General features: G+C 33.3%; 1 protein-coding gene across 4 annotated transcripts in view; it reads right to left on the reverse strand.

Moving 5' to 3' along the window:
• Positions 1 to 23,752, reverse strand: part of PRKD3 (protein kinase D3) — a 75,800-nt gene that overhangs the window by 46,975 nt on the left and 5,073 nt on the right. For 2 of the 4 annotated variants that reach the window (XM_063078400.1, XM_063078398.1), the window contains exon 2: positions 20,256 to 21,193. In XM_063078400.1, coding sequence (XP_062934470.1) covers positions 20,256 to 20,543 — 288 coding nt within the window. In that variant the 5' untranslated portion in view covers positions 20,544 to 21,193. Of the gene's footprint in view, positions 1 to 20,255; positions 21,194 to 23,752 lie in introns of those variants that run through there. The other 2 variants (XM_063078399.1, XM_063078401.1) reach the window with 2 other exon arrangements.

A 23,752-nucleotide genomic window follows, 5' to 3' on the forward strand; every position in this document is an offset into this window, starting at 1 on the left:
ATCCATGTCTACAGAGACAACATATTCAAAGAATAGACCAAAATCACTCCTAAATTAGGCTACATAAGCAAACAGTCTTCAAGTCTAGTAACATGTTAACAGTCAAAACTCAAACCAAATGGTTTAAATCATTTAAAAGCAGACAGGCTGCTTTGTCAGAATAATTTCAATTTTGGTAAATACCATTATAACTTAAAATGAATTGCTATCTGCCAATTTCCTTTCTCATTCCAATTACATCTACTTTGTTCATTCAACAAACTAGCACAGTAACAGTGGCATTACAGTGGTATCTTCTAAGCCTCTTGGCAATATGAAAGCAAGAAGGTGGGGAATTAACATTTATTGAGTGTAGTCAATATACATCAGAAAATTGTGCAAAATACTGACATACCCTATTTTATTTAATTTCCTCAAAACTCCTAAAACAAGGAATACCAGTCCTTTAATAAGATAAACACCTAATCTCTATTGTTTATAGTTTGTCATATGTTAAATACTAAAATCAAAAGGCGAGAGCAAAGCAATGTAAGCATGTTGGCAGGCTGCTATATATGCTATGGTACTAACTAAAATTTAAAACTTCTACAAAACCAATGATCTTTCCAGATTTAAAGAGATTTTAAAATCATGAGTATTACTATTTTTGAGCACTAATTATGTGCCAGACACTTTATTAAGGGCTCTACAATTAATCATTTAAAAAAAAAAAAAATGGCAGTAGGTATTATGATCCTAGCTTCACAGATAAGAAAATTGAGGACTACCAGTGACTAGAAAAGTTACATGACAAGAAAGCGGCGGAATAAAAATCTACACTCAGGATCTGTCTCCTTGATTCCAAAACTCTGTTCTGTGATAATATATTCTGCTATCTCTTCTTGGATTATTCTCACCAAAAAAAAAAAAGCTAATGTAATTTCAACATTGGGAATCCACAAATGAATAATCACTGTAAAATGGGCAAGGCTTTTGGCCTATTACCTAAGTATTGATTTGCTCCTTTGTAATCTGACTCTCTTGTAAGTGGCCTCCCAGCTGTGGTCTTATCAGCAAATTTCTGCTTGGTGCAATCCCAGTTCCGCCTGCTGCTCAGATTTGTCTGCCTTCTCGGTTCTGATAACCAGTCCCATTAGTTCTTTGGATTCTATCAGCAGCTTATAAACCTCCCTTTAGCTTATAAACCTCTAGAAATCAGAGACCTCATTTGTTGTTAATTTTGTTTTAGAAACCGATACAAAGATATAGGACTCATACATATATATATATATATACACACACTCTTAAAAGTTACAAATTTACATGAATTGTTTAACTATATCCATTCTCATCATGGAAACTTTGTACTGTTCTTAAAACAAACAAATGCAAATGCCCAAGCCAAACAAGAAATCGGTTTAAAAGATCTCAAGTACAATTTCACATTTACACTTTAATCTAGGAGATACTCATATTCCCTAACCTATTAAGACCCTTCTAATAGAGAGAAGTTTTCAATTTCTCTAAACTTCAGAAGTTCTATTTCTGCATCAGTTTAACTCAGGGTTTTTCAACCTCAGTATTGTTAACATTTTGGGCCAAATAATTCTTTGCTGGGGCGGGGGGTGGGGGGGAGGTTCTCCTGTGCATTGTAGCAGCATCCCTGCTCTCTACCCACTAGATGCTCACACCCCAGGTGTAACAACCAAAAATGTCTGCAGACATTGCCAAATGTCCCCCGAGGGTCAAAAATCCCTCCCCTCATCCTCCATTGGGTTGAGAACCACTGGTTTAACTTGATCTTATAGATTAAAATTAGATACTGAGACTAATTTAATATTTATACTTAATATTAATATTTATTTGCCAATAAAATGGGCCAAAGTCCTAATCCACATTCTTATATGGAAGAAGGAAAAAGTTCACTGGTGTTCTCAGGGAGTGAATAACTTTGAGAATTTCAGAGCATTCTAGAAGAACCGGGCCTTTTACACAATTCTAAGAAAGAGCTTTACAAAATACCTGACTAAATGAGTGGAGCAGCTTGGGCACAACTAAGGCAGTGATACACAAAACAGTATGGAAAAGAATACTGGTGCCTATCTGCTCATTTCTTGATCTTTTCAGCTCTGACAACCATAAATCATATTATCAATGAAAGTAATCACCACCACAGATTATTTGTGGTATCATATTTTTAATAATAAAAGCAGGTAGAATGTGTCCTTTACCAAATGTCTACTGAATATAATTCATTTCTGAGGATAGAAAGATGAATATGACAGTACCAATCTCAATGTATCATAACTGTTGGAAGGGTTTAAAAGCTTTGAAAAAAGAAAGCTAAGTTTTGGTTTATTCTAACAACAACAACAAAAGAAACTCCACCCCACTCCACCCTTGGGATATGTCATGAAATGGGATGAAATTCAGAGTGATCACTTTTGGTCATATCCAAGTCTTAAGCAAAGCTCAACTATAAATGATCTGTTGGTTGAAGAAATATTTCTTGGGGGAAAAAATCCTAGTGTATATGTTTTGTATTAGCATTATTAAAATTTGATCCAGTTTTTAACTTATTATAAACCTTGAATCATTGACTGTTACGTATTTCTATGAGATTTTACCATACCCACCCTATGCTAGGAATACCAATTTCATTTTTTTCCCTAATTGAACATATGATACCTAATCTGTAATATTCCCCAATGTCATTTTTGTTTTTATTTTTACATATGTATATATTACAATTTTGAATAACAAAATCTATAAACCATTCTTTCCCCTTGTGTTTCCTTTTATTGATCTAAAAGTGAGTGATCTCACTGTCCAGAAGTTTGAAACTCAATTCCATTTTATATTAATTTTCCCTTGAGTTTTTATATTTAACTTTAATCCCTGTGAAACTTATCTTGGTGTTAGGTATTAAATGGAGATCTATGTTAATGCCCTTTCAACTGCTTAAAACTGGTTTTCTAAACTCCATTTTTTGAAAAATGATTCTTTTTTATTTCCCATGCCTCCTTTGGCATATACCTAAAATGTACAATGGGCCTGTCTATTTTCCTGTTTAAGTATAATTGTAGCTTTTTTCTTTCTCCTTTCTTATTTTTCAGATTTTTAAATTAATGCTCTACTACTTTTTCTGCCAGATAATCTTTAGAATAATATTGTCAAGGTAAAAAGAACCCCAATAAGATCTTCAAGGGAAAAAAAATTTTAATTTGGGAAGTAAAAGTTATACACTATCCGTCTATCAGTCTTCCTTTTTCTGGAACATGATAAGACATATTCATTTCACAAAGACTTTTTAAAAATATATTACAAAAAATTCTGAAATTTTATTAACATTTGCATTTATCTATTAAGATAATTATCACTAAATACTTGCAATCATTTTTTTTCTAATGGAGATATTTACGTACTCTTGGTTAGCTTTCCTGTCCCTCTTGTGATATCAAAAGATCTTATATAATTTCATTTAACTGTTCCTATCCCTTTATAGGGAGCCTCTACAGTTACTCTATAGGCTCTTTCTGGCCGTTTAGTCCTTGGGAATGTATACACAATGCAGGGATATCTCAATTCCATATATTAGATATAACAGCCTAAGGGAATAGAAATACAGAAAAGCATGCTTACTCACTGTTCAACAATAGTAATTAACTGATTAGTTAAATCAGTTGAACTCAAAATTATATGATTCTAAAGTCACATATGCAATCACCATTAATCTAAAGAAACACATTATGCCCTCAGGAATATAATATACTATAATACTCTAATACAGAAATCACAGGTTTTCACATGCAGCCCAAGAACATAAGATTAAATAAATCACAGAACAGATATACCATTAACCTCTTTTTTTCTGCACCAATAAAAGGAGCATTAGTAAAGCTAATAGAAAATAATTTACCCACATGGAAAGAAGGAATTAGTTGTCTTCTACACAGTAGAAAATAGCTTTTGACATGTGTATACTCCATAAGGCACAAAACCATATGTTAACATAAATTTAACTGGTAGTAGCTTTCAGTCATTTCTAAATCACCACTGACTAATTCTAATAACTTTTAACAGACGGACCTCAAAGTATAGTGGTTTAAGTTTGCTTTTTTCTTTTCAGTTTGGAAACCACTAAGATCAGATTATAGAAAATATTATTGATAAGCTAACAATTATTGTCTGATTATAACATGCTAGGTGCTGGGCTTACCATTTTAGAAACATACCATTTAGTAAACATGTACATGTACACATACACACACACATGAAACCATGAGAGATTAGAACTGCTATTTTTAACCTCATTTTTCAGATAAGAAACCAAGGTTACACAACTAGTAAGTGGTAGAGAAGAACCCCAGTTTGGCCCCAAAATTCATGTTCTTAACTACAACATTATACTTCTTCCTACGAATTCCCTCCTTCATTTATTCAACCAAGACATATTTATTGAGCACTTCCTGTGGTCATGATATCAGGCCTCATAGAGCTTACAGTTTTATGATGGATACATTCAAGTACAGGGACAATTACAATCAGCACGATGAATGTTAAAATACAATGGGTTGGATAGGATGCCAACACCTATACTTGTTGGACGTCTAAGCAGAGGATGTGGCAGGGAAAGGGTGTTCTAGGCAGAGAAATAGCAGGCACAAAGGTCTAATTAATGAGATAGAATGTGGCATTTTTGAAGCTTTGGAAAATAATCTGAACCAGAGATAAGCCTTTGGGAATCATCAGCATATTTCTTAAGTAATTTTGCAATAATACCTTATATAAGCGATCACATGTTTCTGTCACTTGCTCACTGCTAGCAACTACAAATGTTTGTTTAGTTAAACTGCAGGGGAGTGAGGAGGGCAGAGACCACCATAAATTTCTCAAATGATTAGGTCCAGCTCGCATACAGTTTAGAACACCACTAGCAGAACTTGAAGATGGGCTGTTTGAAATAACACAAGCAGACAAAAAGAAAGAAAAAAGAATCAAGGACATTGAAGAAAATCTGAGAGAGATAGCAGACAACCTTAAGCGCTCAAATATCCATGTCATGGGTATTCCAGAAGGGGAGGAAAATGGAGATTCCATTGAAAACATATTCAACAAAATAGTGGCAGAAAACTTCCCAGGTATAGGAAAAATCACACATCTTCAGATCCAGGAAGCTCAACGATCTCCAAACGTATTCAACCCAAAAAGGCCTTCTCCAAGACATGTCATAGTCAAATTGGCAAAACTCAGAGACAAAGAGAGAATCTTAAAAGCTGTAAGAGAGAAGCGTCAAATCACCTATAAGGGAGCCCCAATCAGGTTAACATCAGACTTTTCATCACAAACCCTAAAAGCTAGAAAGGAATGGGATGATATTTTCAAAATACTAAAAGACAAAGATTGCCAGCCAAGAATACTCTACCCTGCAAGGCTATCCTTCCGAAATGAGGGGCAAATAGTATATTTCTCAGACAAACAAAAACTGCGGGAGTTCACTACCACAAGACCACCCTTACAAGAAATCCTCAAGGGAGTACTGGGTTTGGTTCCTGAAAAATAACTACCACTGCCATAAAAACCTAAGAAAAATCTAAACCCGCTAGTACAATAAAAATGGCATTCATGAAGAGAAAACAAGCTAACAAAAACACTATCTACAACCTAAGGAACCAACAAACAAAGAAACCAAACAGTAAATCAGAAAGCAAGGAACAAAAGACACCTAAGACAACCAAACAACCAAGAATCATAGAGCTCTTAAACTACTCCTCGAGACCTTGATTTAATTGGTCAAGGAAGAACCTGTTTAATCTCCTGGAGTATTCTCTGGTGCAGCCATGGTTGAAAACCATTGTTACCAATAAAGTGACATTTAAATTGCATATAACGTTCCAACCACATGTATGAAGTTTATAAACATTTAAGAATCCTGATCCTTCATAACATGTGGCCTGCAGTAAAAGATTTTTGAAAATTAAGCCATTTTTTTCCATAAATATGACAAAAAAAACTTTGAATATTTTGCTTCTAATTAAAAAAAAAAAGCTCATCCTCAAGTAATGCTCAGTGATAGGATAATCAGAAAATCTTTTCCTGGGCTGTTTAAAAGTAGATTGAATAAAATTTTATAGGGAAAAAACAGACATAAACATTAAAATAAAGCCTGCATTTGTCAAAGTATGAGTATTACTTTGTTCATTTGATTGTAACTGCTTTATTAACTACTGACTTGGTTCACACTTCTTCAAACAGTAGGCTGGGACTGAAAAAGGTTTTAAAATAATGCATTAGCTCAAATGTTGTCACAGCACAACTCAGAGGCAATCAAATACAATTCTTCCATTGTACTACATATTTCAAGTGAGTCTTCTCTACCTTCTTGTTTCAACGCTTATAGTGTAAACAAGTGTCCTTTTCAGGGTCTATTTAGTGCCACATTTTCTGCATTTTTTGTCAGTTTATGGTGGCTGGCTGGTAGAGAGATCGAATCCTGGACCTTAGTGTTATTAGCACCACGCTCTAACCAGCTGAACTAATGTCCCCTTTCATTTGTTTTTTCTGTTAGTGAGTTCTCTTTTTAAAAGGGCTCCCAAACACAGTGCTTAAGCACTGTCTAATGTTCCTAACTGCAAGAAGTCTGTGATGTGCCTTATGGAGTAAATGTGTATGTTAAATAACCTTCATTTAGGCACTGGTAATGTAGTGCTGCTGGCCAGGAGTACAATGCTAATGAATCAACTATATATATATTAAATAAGGTGTCTTTAAACAAAAACACATATAAAACAAGGTTATGTATTTACTGGTTGATGAAATGTTGTGAACAGAGGCTTGCAGGAATCTAACCCTGTATTTTTGGTAGGAGCAATGGTTCAGTATTTGCTAATTCAGTGTTCCCAGTGACTCTATAGAACATAAGTACTGTGAATAATGAGAATAAGCTGTATGCAGAAATAAAATATATGACAACAATATCACAAATGACAATAGGAAGAAAACAGAAGTATACTGTTGTAAGGAATACATTACATTATACATAAAGTGTTACGATATTATTTGAAGATAAACTATGATAAGTTGAAGGTGTATATTATTAACAACTAGAGAAGGAGTTCACATTTTCTGTGAAAGGCCAGACAGTAATAACTTAGGCTTGGTGGGCCATATGGTCTCTGTTCACAGCTACTCAACTCTGCTGTTGTAGAATGAAAGTGGCCATAGACAAAATGTATATGAATGAGCATGCTGTGTTCCAATAAAGCTATTTACAAAAACAGGCTGTGGGCCAGATTTGGCCCATGGAAGCAGAGTGCTAACCTATGCACTACAGCAATTGATGGAAGAAATTTTTAAAGAGTATAATAAACCAGCAGTGAAGATAAAAAGAATTCAATAACATATTCAATTCAAAAAAAGGCAGAAAAGGAGGAAGAAAAGGACACAAGAACAGAAGGGACAAATAAAAAGCAAACAGCAAAACAACATATTTAAACGTATCTCTGAGGGTACTTCAAAAAGTTAATGGAAAGATTCATATTATCTTTTAATTCTATTTTTCCACAAACTTTTTGAAGTACCCTTGTATATTGAAAATTTTATTAAATACAAATGGTCTAATTACTTTAAAAAGCAGAAGTTAATAGACTAGAGTAAAAAGCATGACCCAACTATGTGCAGTCCACAAAAATCCCACTTTACATATGAAGACACAGAGAGGTTATAAGTAAAGCATGTGAAAGATATCACAATATAAACACTATTTAAAAAAAAAAAGTAGGAAGAGTTATATTAATACCAAACAAAGTAAACTTTGGAACAAGGTATATTACCAGAGATAAAGAAAAAAGTTATATTGAAAAAGGGGTAAATATATCAAAGACTGTAAAAATCCTAAATGTGCTTGCAAAGAGAGCTTCAAAAAACCTGAAGCAAAAAGTGATAAAACTGAAAGGAGAAACAGACAAATCTACGATTACAGTTGGGAGACTTTAATACTCCTTTTTCAGTAAATGATGGAACATGTAGAAACAAATGAATGAAAATGTAGAAGATTTGAGCACCATCAACCAATTGACCTAATCCACAGTTATAGAAAACTCCACTCAACGAGAGCAGAAGACACATTTTTTAAAACTGCATTTGTAATATTCAAAATAAAACAAATCTCAGTAAATTATATGGATCCAAAGTGTAGAAAGTATATTCTCAAACTACAGTTGAATTAAAATAGAAATCAGTAACAGAAAAATATGAAAAATCTCCAAATGCTTCCAAATTAAACAATCCAAGGATCAAAGAAGAAACCATAAAAGAATTTAGAAAATGCTCTGAACAGAATGAAAATGAAAACAGAACATATCAAAGTTTGTGGTATGCCTCTAAAATAGTGCGAGGAGAAGCTTGCATCACTTGATGCTTATATCAGAAAACAAGACTCACATGAATGACTTAAACTGCCACCTTCAAAAACTGAATTTTTTTTAAAAAAGGATAAATTAAACCCAAAGGAGGTAGAAAAAAGAAATTAAAAAAAAAAATGAAGTAGATAACAGACAACAGAAAAAAAAAAAAATCAACAAAACCAAGATCTTGTTCGTGGGAAATTAAGTTGATAAACCTCTATAGCCAAAAAGGTCAAGGAGGAAAATAAAAGAAAAAAGAAACAAGAAAAAAGGAAGGGTAGAAATGATCAGAACCAGGAATAAAAGTGACGGAGTAGAGATTCTACAGAACTTATTGGATAATAAGGGAATATAAAACAACTTTTGCAAATGAATTTGACAATTAAAAGCAAGGAATTCCTGAGGCCACCAGAAGCTAATAGAGACACATGGAACAGATTCTCCCTCATAATCCTAGAAGTAACAACCCTGCCAACACCTTGGTCTTGGATTTCTACCTTTCAGAACTGTGAGAAAATAAATTTCTATTGTTTAAGCCACATAGTTTGTAGTACTTTGTTATGGCAGTCCCAGGAAACTAATAAATGGATCACAGATGCAAAGGTAAGAACTAAAACTATGAAACTTCCAGAAGAAAACATGTGACAAAATCTTTCTTAACTTTATCTAGGAAAAGATTTTTTAGATTTGACACAAAGGCACTACACATAAAGAAAAAAATTAATAAATTGAATTACATCAAAATGAAAAACTTTGGCTCTCCAAAAGACACTGTTAAGAGTATGAAAAGAAGCCACAGACTGGACGAAATATCTGTATTATATATTTGATAAGAATTTGTATGGACAACAAAGGAAACAAGAGTGAAGAGACAACATAAGGATTGGGAGAAAATATTTGCAAGCCATACATCTGATGAGAGATTAATATCCAAAAAATAAAAGGAACTCAAGAAACTCTATAGAAAGAAAACAAATAATTTGCTTAAGAAATGGGCAAGGGACCTAAATAGACATTTATTTTTTCTTTGTTTGTTTTGATCGATAAGGGGATCAGAACCCTCGGCTCAGTGTCGTATGCACCATGCTCAGCCAGTGAGTGCACCGGCCATCCCCACATAGGATCCGAACCTGCGGCCTCGGCGCTACCAGTGCCACACTCTCCCAAGTGAGCCACAGGGCCGGCCCCCAAAATAGACATTTCTCAAAAGAAGACATACAAATGGCTAACAGATACATAAAAAATACTCAACATCACTAATTGTTAGGGAGATGCAAACTAAAACCACAATGAGATATCTGATCACACATGTTAGAACTGGCTGTTATCAAAAAGACAAAAGATAACTGTTGGCAAGAACATGGAGAAAAGGGTACCCTTGGACACTGTTGTTGGGAATACAAATTAATATAGCCATTATGGAAAACAGCACAGAGGTTCCTCAAAAATCTAAACATAAAATTACCATATGATCCAGCAATCCCACTTCTGGGTAGATATTTAACTGAAAAATTTGAAATCAGTATGTAAAAGAGATATCTGCACTCCCATGTTCTTTGCAGCACTATTCACGATAGCCAAGTTATGGAATCAACCTAAGTGTCTATCAATGGATAAATGGATAAAGAAAATGTTGAATACATACACAATGGAATACTATCAGCCTTAGAAAAGGGAGAAGTTTTGTCTTTTGTGACAACATGGATGGAAGTAGAAAACATTATTGCTAAGTGATACAAACCAAACACAGAAAGACAAATTCTGCACATTCTCACATTCATGTGGAATCTAAAACAATTGAACTAATAGAAGAAGAGAAGAGAACAGTGATTACCAAAGGCTGGGGCAATGAACGAAATGGGGAGATGAAGGTCAAAGGGAACAAAGCCTCACTTAGATAGCAGAAATAGGTTTGATTTTTTTTTCTTTTTTTTTTTTTTTTAAGATCTATGGTACAAGGTGGTAAATATAGCTAATAATTGGGTACTCTACTGTATATTTCAAAATCACTAAGAGAGTAAATTTCAAATGTTCTCATCCAAAAATGTTAAATATTTCAGGTGATAAATATATGTGTATATATATAAAGAATTTTAATACCTCAATAATAAGACAAAGAATGTGTACAGACTTTCACCAAAGAAAACATACGAAAGGCAACTAAGCCCATGAAAAGATGATCAATATCATCAGTCATTAGGGGAATTCAAATTAAAATCAGAAAGATATTACCACACAGCAACCAGAATAGCTAAATTTAAAAGGCTGACAATACCAAGTGTTCACAGGGATGTGAAGCAGGAATGGAAAAAGATACAGCTACTTTGGAAAACAATTTGGTAATTTCTTATAAATATACACCTATCATCTGACCTAGTCATTATACACTTAAGTATCTACCCAAAAGAAATGAAAAGATGTATCTACAGTAGAGATCTGCATGAGAATGTTCATAACAACATTACTCATAACAACCCCAAACTGGAAACAGTCCCAATGTTCAACTGATGGATGAATAAACAAATTGTGGTACATCCATACAATGTACTAGTTAAGCAATAAAAAGGAACTATTATCCCACAAAGATATGGAAGAATACAAAAAATCATTGTGCTATGTGAAGGAAAATAGAAACAAAGATGACATTCTGTATGATCTCGTTTATACAAAAATTTAGAAAAGGTCAAACTGAGATAGGAGGTGCTCAGTTTCCCTAAGGTTGGGTTTCAGGCCTTTAAGATCATAATCAAATTATCGAAAACCAAAGCAAAGAGAGAATACTGAAAGCAGCAAGAGAAAAGAAACACATGACCTTCAACAGAGCTCCAATATGTCTCTCAGTGGATTTCAAAGAAGAAACCCTATAGGCCAGAAAATAATGGGATGATATATTCAAAGTGCTGAAGGAAAAAGACTGTCAGCCAAAAATTCTGTATCCAGCAAAACTAACCTTCAAATATGAAGGAGAAGTAAAGTCTTTCCCAGACAAAAGCTAAGAGAATTCATTAACACTAGACCTGCCTTATAGGAAATGCTAAAGGGAGTTCTTCAATCTGTAAGAAGATGATATCAAGGAGCAGGAAGAAAACATGTCAAGTTATATAACTCATTAGTAAAGTAAGTTCACAGAAAACCTCAGAATACTCATGTCATAAGGATGATGAATAAAACACTTACATCCTTAGTATGAAGATAAAAGGACAAACCTAACAAGACACTAATATATGCAACATCCATGAGAGAAAGGCCATGTTAAAAGATGTATCTTGAAACAACAAATTGTCAGAAAGTAGAGGGGGATGATATCAAATTGTAGAATTAGTTTGCTTTTTCTTTTTTCTTAGACATCAAAGTTATTATTTTAAAATAATTTGTTATGAATCATAATAATATGCTGAACTTCCAAAATGAGAGAACAGAACTGTGGTTACCAGAGTGGGGAAGGGGAAGAGAGGGGGGGGGCTAGTGAGAAATTGGTACAGGGCAACTAAAAATGATTACATTGCATAATGCTGAATATATTAATTATCCTGATTTGACCATCACATATTGCACACAGGTATCAATATTCAATGCTGTACCCCATGGATATGTACAGTCAATTTATGTTTCAACAGAAAAGTCAAATAAATAAATAAAATAAAATAATTTATTATAACTATAACATGTTTTTTGTAAGTCTCATGGTAACCATAACACAAAAACTTAGAAGAGGCATATAACAATAGTGAGAAAGCAAAATGTAAAGCCAGAGAAAACCATTCAACTACAAAGGAAGACAGTAAGACAGGAAAAAAGGAAAAGGGATCCACAAAACAACCAGGAAAAAAAAAAATTAGCAAAATGGCAGTAACAAGTCCCTATATATTAACAATAACACTAAATGTAAATGGATTAAATGCCCCAATTAAAAGACAGAGAGTGGCTGAATGGATCATAAAACAAGAACCAACAATACGCTGCCTACAAGAAACTCACTTAACCAATAAAGATACACACCAGCTGAAAGTGAAGGGCTGAACAAAGATATTTCCATAGGTATGCTTATATCAAATAAGTATATCAATTTCCATAGATATACTTATTCCAAAGATATGGTTATATGAGAAATTTTATCTAAGTATAGTTACTCCTGTTCTTTTTTAAAGTAACTATACTTATATCAGATAAAACAGATGCTGAGCCAAGGACAATAAAAAAAGATAAGGAAGGTAATTATATAATGATAAAGGGATCAATTCAACAAGAGGCTATAACAATTCTAAATATATAAACACCCAACTCCAGAACATCTATCTAAAAAGTAATTATTACTAGACCTAACAGCAGAGATTGACTCCAACACAATAGTAGGACTTTAATACCCCACTTTCAGCAAAGGACAGATCATCCAGACAGAAAATTAAACAGGAAATATCAGAATTAATCTCTACTATAAGCTGACATGACCTAAAGGATATTTATAGAACATTTCATACAGTAGCTGCAGAATACACATTTTTCTCAGCAGCACATGGAACACTCTCTAGAGCAGATCATATGTTAGGACACAAAACAAGTCCCAACAAATTTTTAAAAATTCAAAATCATATTAATTACCTTAACTGAAGACAATGGAATAAAACTAGAAATCAACAATAAGAGGACACTACAAACCATACAAATATATGGAAATTAAATACTATGCTCCTAAACAATGAATGGATAAAAGAAGAAATCAAGAGGGAAATTAAAAAATTCTTGGAGACAAATGAAAATGAAAACACAACATACCAGTATCTATGGGATACAGCAAAAGCAGTTCTAAGAGGGAAGTTTATAGCAATAAATGCCTACATCAAAAAAGAAGACTCCAAATAAACAACTTAATGTTACACCTCAGGAGCTGAAAAACAAGAACTAACCAAACCCAAAATCAGTAGAAGGAGAAATAATGAAGATCAGAGCAAAAATAAATGCATTAGAGATTTAAAAAACAATAAAAAAGATTGATGAAAAAATAAAATTGACAAACCTTCAGCTAGATTAACAAAGAAAAAAGAGAAGACAAATAAAATAAATGAGAAAGGGGACATTACAACTGATATCATAGATGTACAAAGGATTACAAGAGACTACTATGAACAACTATATACAAAAAAACTGGAAAACCTAGTAGAAATGGATAAATTCCTGGACACATACAACTTACCAAAGTTGAATCAGAAGAACTAGAAAACCTAAACAGACCAATAATGAGTCACAAGACTGAAGCAGAAATAAAGTCCTCCAACAAAGAAAGCCCCAGGACCAAATGGCTTTGCTGCTGAATTCTACCAAACATTTAAAGAAGAACACCAAATTTTCCCAAGCTCTTCCAGAAAATTGAAGAGGAGAGAATACTTCCAAACTCATTCTATGAGGCCAGCATTACTCTCATACCAAAACTGGAAAAAGACACAACTAAAAAAGAAAACTACAGACCAATATCCCTAATAAACAGAGAAATGAAGATCCTCAACAAAATACTAGCAACAAATTCCATCAACACAAGCAAAAGATCATACACCATGATCAAGTGGGATTCATCCCAGGGATGCAAGGATGGTTCAATATATGCAAGTCTATAAATGTGATACATCACATTGACAGAAAGAAAAAAACCAAACAGTCATTTCAACAGAGGCAGAAAAACCATTTGATAAAATCCAATACCCCTTCATGATAAAAAAAAAAAACCCAAACCCTCAACAAATTAGGTATAGAAGGAACGTACCTCAACACAATAAATGCCAAATATCAGACCCACAGCTGATATCATACCGAATAGACAAAAATTGGAGGCTTTTCCTCTAAGATCTGGAACAAGACAAGGATACCCACTTTCCTCCCTCTTATTCAACATAGTTCTAAAAGTTCTAGCTTGTGCAACAAGGCAAGAGAAAGCAATAAAGGGCATCCAATTAGGAAAGGAGGAAGTCAAACTACCCATATTTGCAGATGACATGATGCTATATATAGAAAACCCTGAAGACTCCATCAAAAAAATTACCAGAATGAATTAATTCAGTTAAATGACAGTATACAAAATCAACACACAAAAATCGGTAGCCTTCTCATATGCTAACAATGAAATAGCTGAAGAAGAAATCAAGAAAGTAATTCCATTCACAATAGCTACCAAAAAACCAAAATACCTAGGAGTAAATTTATGAAGGAGATGAAAGACCTCTACAATGAAAACCATAAAACATTGTGGGAAAAAAAAATGGAAGAGGACACAAATAGATGGAAAGATATCCCATGTTCATGGGTCAGAAGAACTAATCACACTTCCTGACTTCAAAATATACAATAAAGCTATAGTAACCAAAACAGCATGGGACTGGCATAAAAACAGACAAATTGACCAATGGAATAGAACATAGAGCCCTGAAACAAACCCATGCATTTATAGCCAACTGATTTTTGACAAAGGGGGAAAGAAAGCCTCATCAACAAATGGTGCTGGGAAAACTGGATATTCGCATGCATAAGATTATCTCTCATCATACACAAAAATCAACTCAAAATGGCCCAAACACCTAAATTTAAGACTCCTAAATTATGAAACTACTAGAAGAAAACATAGGGGAAATGCTCCACAAAATGGGAGTAGGCAGCGCTTTTTTTAGCCTACAACGGCACAGGCAACTAAAGCAACAATACATAAATGGATTATAACAAACTAAAAAGCTTCTGCATAGCAAGGGAAACTCAACAAAGTGAGCGGACAACCTACCGAATGGGAGAAAGTGTTTGCTAACCACACATCAGACAAGGGGCTAATATCCAGAATATTTAAGGAACTTAAAAGACTCAATAGCAGAAAAACAAATAACCTAGTTAAAACATGGGCAAAGGACCTGAACAGACATTTCTCAACAGAAGACATACAAATTGCCAACAAGCACATGAAAAAATGCCTAACATAACTAATCATCAGGGAAATGCAAATGAAAACCACAATGGGATATCATCTCACTCCAGTTAGAATGGCTATTATCAACAAGACAAAAATAACAAATGCTGGTAAAGATGCTGAGAAAAAGGAACTCTCCTACAGTGTCGGTGGTAGTGTAAATTGGTGCAGCCACTGTGGAAAACAGTATGGAGGTTCCTCAAAGAACTAAAATTAGACCTACCCTACGAACCGGCTATCTCACTACTGGGTATACACTCAAAGGAAATGAAATCAATATATCAAAAAGAAACCTGTACTTCCATGTTTATTGTAGCACTATTCACAATAACCAAGAGATGGAATCAACCTAAATGTCCATCAATGGATGAACAGATAAAAAAATGGAATACTACTCAGCTATTTAAAAAAATGATATCCTAAAAAATAAATAAATAAATAAATAAAATAAAATAAAATAAAAAAATGATATCCTATCATTTGCAGCAACATGGATGGTACTGGAAACCATCATGTTAAGTGAAGTAAGTCAGGCACAAAAAGACAAATACCACATAATACCACTCATATGTGGAATCAAAAAAAAAAAAAGTTCTCATAGAGAGTAGAATAATGGTTACTGGAGGCAGGGGTGGTGGGGGGAGGAGAAAAAATGGACTAACGGGTACAACACTATGCAATCTACCCTAAGTGAACCACTGTGTAGTAAATGCATGTATTGAAACAACACACTGTACCCCACAAATATGTACAAATAAATGTTAAAATATTTTTATGGACACCCAAACCAGACAGCCACCAAAACCAAAATGTTAAAATAAATGTTAAAATAAATGTTAAAATATTTTTAACAAATAAATTTAAAAGGTTAGTATTTCAAACACCCTTACAGAAACACCCAGAATGATATATGACCCTGGGCACCCAATGGCCCAGTCAAGTTGACACATAAAATTAACCATCACAATCCTCAAAATGGCAAAGTCCAAGGGTGCATCAATGTTTGAATAAATAAATAATAGTACATTTACATAATGTAATATTACACAGCAATAAAAAATAAAATTGCAGCTACACAAACTACAAAATTACATATTCATTCTTTCATTATAAAATGTTCAAACTGAAGTAAATATATTAACTAGGAAATTAGAAGTTAGAAGAATCTTTATCTTTGGGAAGGCACAAGAGAGTGGTGATGGGAGGGGGCACAAGGAGACCTTTGCAAGTGCTAGCAAATTTCTATTTATTGGCAGATGTTATTTCGTAATTTATTAAAGTTATGGTATGTACATTTCCTGTATGTATATTAAATATCAAAAGTTTTAAAATAATACCTTAGAAGTTACGAAAATCAACTACATTGTATATCGATAAATTAAAATCTAAAAAAAAAGAAGAAAAATAAACATCTTGTAAAAATATCTCTTAAGAAAAAAATCCCTAAATATATATACTACATGTCACATTTTTATATGTCTTACAGGTACTAGAAAATAAAGAAATATAAAAATGCAATCTTATCCAATAACATAATTTATAAATCTAATGGCCATTCCTTTTAGATCACTGTAGCATTTTTTTAATGTTTAAATATTATTTTTTTAATATGCAATACTTGCACATACATGTATAACTGTGTGTATGTATATATAATATACAATAATGATAGGACAGTCTGCACTAATCTGTACTTTGTTATCTATATGAGAGTATTTCAAAAAGCTCATGGAAAGATTTGTATTATCTTTTAATTCCATTTTTCCATGAACTTTTTGAAGTAAACAGTTAAAGACTTTGGAAAGGTACTTAACCTCTTTGTGCTTCAATTCCCTTATTTGTAAATGGAGATTTTAATAGTGCTCATCTCGTACAGTGATGCTGTGAAGAATGAATGAAATATGTGCAAAGAGGTTAGAACAAAATTAGATACATAAGAACCACTGTATAAATAATAGCTATTATTATTAATGTGAGCTATCTTCATTTTTTAAAAAAATATGATGCATTTATTGACAGGGTGGGGAATCATCATCTCAAGTTAACTCAAAAGATACTCCTCCCCATATATCAACAAAATAATGATTTTTTTAAATAGTACCTTTCTTGAGAAGCTCAAAGTAATTTCCAAATAACATGCAACTAATTGAAGATGCACATGTGTAGGCAATGAAAATGGATAACCAGTGAGCAAGCTCTCCAAGAGAGACAGGAAAGAGAAAAAAGAACTTCTACATAGTTTTTCCATCTCCAAGATGAGTTAGGGATCCATGAAGCCTTTAAGTAAATCCTAGATTCTAAGCTGGTTCCCGTATGATTTCTTTTCAGAAATAACGCATGTCCTCATTCATAAGTGGGAGCTAAATAAATAAATAAACAAACAAGCAAGAGAGAGAAAGAAAGAAACAACAATCACAATACACTGAACTTTCAGAAGGAGATAACAGAACTGTGGTTACTAGAAGAGGAGAGAGGGAGGAAACAGGGGAGTGGGGTTAATGAGAAGTTAATGAGAAACTGGTTAACGGACACAAAGAATGATTACATATTGTAATGATGAAGAAGCTAACTATCCTGATTTGACCATCACATATTGTACACAACTACTGATAGTCTACTTTGTATCCCACAGATATCTATAATCAATCATGTTTCAATATAAATAAATAAACAAGAAATAAATAAAAGATTTCTTTCCAGTTAAGACCTGGAGAGATCATCCATCCCTTGAGACTTCATTCTCATTTATCTGTCTCTAGCAGTGAAAACCCAAATGTAGATTAAATAACTCAGAGTTTGATAGCTGTAATTACACGCTAGAAATCATTTCATCTGAATGATTGACAGATCTGGAAACCATAATCTAGAGAAGTAAAATCACTTGCCCTAAATCATACGGTAAATAAATAGTATTTATTTACCATATGATTATTTACCGAGTATTGACTCTTTTCACTATATTTAAACAAGTCAGTATTCTAGGACATACAAAAAATAAAGTGTAACATGTTTATATGCTATATATATTCTATATATTTTTGTCAAATACATCCCTGTGTCACTATAAAATTGATTCAAATTCAGTTCACTACAATATTCATTTTATGCTGGATATATCTATAATCAATAACTATTTTATATTTGTATAAAGTTTACTCTGAATTATCCTTTTTTGAGCTATACCGTTTATTTCCTTGACACCACTCTGATTTTTGATGGTTTATGATTTTTAATCCAGTTCTCCATGAGTTTAACCCTTTAACCCACTACTCACATTTATATTAATGATGAAGTAACAATGATTCTAGAATAATCATGCAGAAAATCAGTATGCCTCCATATAAACACGAGAAGCAAATGAGTTAGTTGAAGTAAGTAAGAATAGTAAATCGAGTTAATTAGATTGATTTAGCCATTACACAATCTATACTTATTTCAAAACAAAATGTATACACAATAAGTATATATAACTTTTTGTCAATCAAAAAATTTTATTTTATTTAGTAATATGGATTTTTTTGCCTTTAAAAAAATTAATTAATTAATTACTTTTGTTTTATCTTTACACAATGTATTTTTTGTGGCCCATCACCAATTTCAAAAAATTTTAAAAACTAAGTAAATGAAATTTCCAAAGATCGAAAACTAACAATAGAGACTCACCAAAACATTAGTTCTGAGTTTCTACGTTCTTAAATAAAAAGAAAACACTCCACTTATGTTACAAATCACGTTTAAGTTTAAATATTATCTTTAAATAAAAAATTACAACCTAGTTGCAAAAGTATTTGTGGAAAATCTTGGAAACGTAATGAAAGGGAAAGTAAAAGCAAAGACACTGAAAGATACATGGCCCTACAGCTCTACAAAAGTAGTTGGGGGGCTGGCCAGTTAGCTAAGTTGGTTAGAGCGTGGTGCTGATAATATCAACGTCCAGGGTTTGATCCCTGTATTGGCCAGGTGTGTGCTCCATCCCAAACCTCAAAAAAGTAGAAGTTATTCTTACTTTAGGCCACGTTTATGTAAATCACCAGAGGCACAGGTGATTTTCACAGCATAACATATTTGGATTGCTAATCACTTCTACATCAGAATACAATGACAAACATATAAAGTGTAAGGAATTAAAACAAAAACAGTACAAATTTGGAACATATGTTTGGTCCATTGGATGGAAATAAAATATAACAAATTCATACAACCCATGCAAATAGTCTTATGATAAAATAGAAACAGACTAGCTCATCCATCAAATCAAGATTATTAAAGACATTTAGCTAAGGTTCCCTTAAGAACGGCATGGTAAAGGGCACATAGTGGGTGGATGGGAAACAAAATAAAACTACCCTGAATGTTCAAATTTTCATATATTTTGTCATATACTCAAAATTGACTTACTATTTTTTAAGAGACAGAGAGAGTGTGGTCCTACATTAAATGGCAGTTTAGGTAGGTTCTGAACATTGTTTCTGAAAATTATCAGGATTTAAGGGACAGAAAAGGGTATAAAAGAGATGGCAGAACACAGGGCACCTAGAAAGAGTAAGATGTGGAACTGGGACTCAGCTGCTGCTGTGTCCTATGTGCCCTTTATCTCCTGTCTTTTCTGAAAATCAATGAGATTTCTTATGTCCTCTTAACTTTATACCAATTTTCGTACTCTTAAGAGACAAACAGAACCACAGTGGTATTTTAAAGTTGGGATAAGTAGTATTTTAAATCTGGGACATAAGTTCCAACTAGATATTCTCTGAAATATCAGACTTTAGGCTCACAGTCTATTAGGACTCTTCCAAAAATGCTCAGAATCAGGACATAAATTATTGATGGATCCTTACGTGTTAAGTCATTATTGTATGTATAATTTATAGAGAAGCATTAGAAACAATATTAATTAGGAAAACTACTGACATAAATAGCATGCACAGTACCTTCTGATAAACAATGGAGCACACGAGATCCTTTACAGCAGATAAAGACAGTTCCTGGGCTTCAATGGTAACACTCTCCCGTGTGAGGCCAATCTGCAGTAGAAATGAAACTGTATGCACCGAGCCTCTGGAGTTGGTAAGTGATGGTGCACTAAAGCTTCCATTAGAGAGGCGGGCAGAAAGTCCAGTCTTAGGACTTGAACACGGAGAAGGAGTTGGAAGCACAGCAGGAATTGTTGCAGGTAATACAGACTTCTGGGCTGATGGAGGGGAATTATTTGCAGACATCTGCCTTTCTTTAATCTTTAAAACAGTTGTCAATCCTTTTTAAATGGTTATGAAGAGCCGTTTAAAGTAACAGCAGTAAAAAAATGACTGCACTTTTGGATTTAGTTGAAAGCTTCTTTATTTCTTCTTTTAAGCCACTCATGCTGATGATTACAAATTCTATCACTGAGAGTTGAATGCACAAAAAAAGGTCCCACTTCTCTTAATATCAGTCCCATCAAAAGAGAGTCTTATCTTTAGGACCACAACCAGGGATCTGTAAAGGATTTAACATCACTGAGTTATCCTCATCAGAAAAGAGTAGACATTGTTTATTAAACATCTTCATGTATTTTCTTGTCTCTCTGCTTTAATTTCAGAAAATACATACTGAATAAAAGTAGTTTTTCTGTCAAGATAAAATCCTCCTGGTTTAAGAAATAGTAAAGGTTTTGGATTAATCTATTCAGTACCTTATCTTCCAGTTCACTGATTTGATGGGACACCTCAAATGTCCACACCTTAAATCACGTTCTCAACCGCCCTCATTTTCATTTTGGGGGTGAACTTTTCTATAACGAAGTACAAAGCTTTTTAAAATAGTGCAAGAATATTTCATTTGCGGATTGCATCCAGTGAGAAAAGTTGATGCTTTCTGAATTGCAGTCAGCCTGGAAGAAATTTTAAAAAGGTTTTCAATATTTTACATTCGCTTGACATAAATTTAAAAATGTAATAATCCCTATAATTTTTTTAAATCATAATTTTTGGTTGTACATTTATAATTCACTAATAAATCCTAACGGGTAGCCATTTTTTGTCTAGTTATCAGAGCCATTTGTTACTGTAAGTATAATTTCAGGAAGCGCCTCCTGCACACACAAAAAACACCCCTGGGACTCCTCATTAATACCTAATTTGAAGATTAAACACTTTTTAACAAAACTTATTTTATTTTTAATTAACAAAGATCAAACACTTTTATACCACAATTATACAACTGAGTTATGAGGAAAACAGAAGGGACAAAAAAGAAAAGTAAAACCGACATTTTTATAGACATAAAATATGTACCATCCAGCCATTAAAAAGTTGTATTTTGTGGGAACTAATAAAAATAAATAAATAAATATACAAACAAATAAATGGGGGCGGGGGAGAGAAGACACAACAATCACAATTCCTTGAACTTGTTAAGACAAGTGAACAGATACAATGCTGATGGCAGGGGAGGGGGAGAGGGAGAGGGGAAAAGAAGGAACTGGCAAACGAAAATCAACTACACTGTATATTGATAAATTAAAATAAAATAAACAAAATCAAAAAAATAAAAAAAGATGTATTTTACTTTCCTAATATAAATAACAGTATTCTTTTTTAGGTTAAAAGTAGAATTCTGCCAAAATATGACTCCTGACTTGCTTTGCTGAAAAATTCCTTTCAGAAGATTAAGGAAGCAGGAAGAGATATACTGGACACAGTTATATGACCAACAAAGAAGTGTGAAAGTTGACATAGTTATGACAGGACCATAGAAGAAAGTGATCTCATCATAAGGGATTTCTAACAGTAAGAAAGGTACAGTTAAGTATGTATCGTAGTTTTTAGGAAAGAACAGTTCAAAAAGTTAAAACAAAAATAGGTATGATTCCACATGCTTAAGTAAAAGGGCTCACAAGAGCTGGATCCTTCTAAATTATTCCATCTATATATATATCCATAAACCATTCCAATGATGAAAAAGAGTGAAGCATCCAATGTGGCTACAGAGTGACTCTGCAGAACAGTTAATGGGGCTAAATTAGGATGAACATGACAGAAAAGCAAAAACATACAGATACACTATTAAGAATGAGAAAGCTCAGAAAAAACTGACAAAAAACTGCTTAAAGAACAAAGATTTTATAGCTACATTCAAGTAAATGATTATTATTCCGCCTCATATCGCACCTGATAATTTCTAATTGTTTCACATACTTTATCTCATGATACCTCTTTGAAAGTTGACAGGGCAAATATTATCATTTTTGCAGATGAGAAAACTGAAGCACAAAGTAATAAACAACTTGCCCAGCATCACACGGCTATTATGAGGTGGAGTGGGAATTAGAACCCAGGTTTCATAGTTTTTTACCCAGTGCTGTCTCCACAATAACATACTATTTCTCAAAGAAAATAAGGAACTGAGAGAATCACTGCTCAGAGAGGATGTTGGTAAGGTTGAGAGATCACATACAGACAGAATTGCTCAACTGTATTTTGCTTATCTTTTCCAACAGTTTTTAAACTAAAGCTGCAGAAAACCACTGAGAACTGAAACCTGAGCATGATGAATAACAGAGCCTAAAACAACTTTACATGAGTTTGAATTTCTGGGCCCAGATGCAATCCATTCCATATTGCTAAAGCAATTAGCAAGTGTAATCACAAAGCTGACTCCTATAATCCTGTAGGAAGAGCTGAGAAAGAGAGAAAAAAATCATGGCTTGCAGTTGGGTAGAGTTGCTTCAAGTCCTGGGGGCTGGAGAAGTAGGAAAGCAAATTTCAGAAATTAGAAATATATAAACAACATAAATCCTTAGCCAAATCTGAGAACAGATTATGAAGCAAATAGTTTGAGAATAATTAGAGAAGATCACTAGATGTCAGCATGAATTCAAACAGAACAAGTAATGCCAAGTCAACAGTATTTATGTCTTGGAAAGGAATCACTGTTACACTTCTTAGAAGAAGTAATAACATTTATTGAGCTCTTACTATCTGCCGGACACTGTCCCGAGCACTTTATATGTACTATCTCATTTAATACTCACAACTCATTTTATAGTTGAGAAAACAGACGTTTGGAGATTAAAGTACTTGCCCCAAATCACACAGTTAGAAAAGCCAGAAAAAAAAGTGTATTTGACAAAAATAGTCAAAGAGGGTTAGGAAAGAAAAATACTCAAGAGGGTTTTCCATGCTATCTTTGTAAATATGTTGCTTGAGTGTGAGTTGGATGGGTTTGCTGCTCTATGTTAACTTAGATGAGGAAAGTTGTTCAAGAGTGCCTTGGAATTCTGTCCCTAGTTCCCTAGCTCAATATTGTTTTTCTTTATGAGATAATAAAGGCACAGAATATATGCTCATAAAATCCTCAAGTTGAACAAATCCAGGAGTAATAAACTAAAATTAAAGTGAAACTTTAAATATAAGTGTAAAGCTTTGCATTTAGTTTCAAAAAGTTAAAT

This window comes from Cynocephalus volans, chromosome 14, assembly GCF_027409185.1.
Source record: "Cynocephalus volans isolate mCynVol1 chromosome 14, mCynVol1.pri, whole genome shotgun sequence".
Classification (NCBI taxonomy): domain Eukaryota; kingdom Metazoa; phylum Chordata; class Mammalia; order Dermoptera; family Cynocephalidae; genus Cynocephalus; species Cynocephalus volans.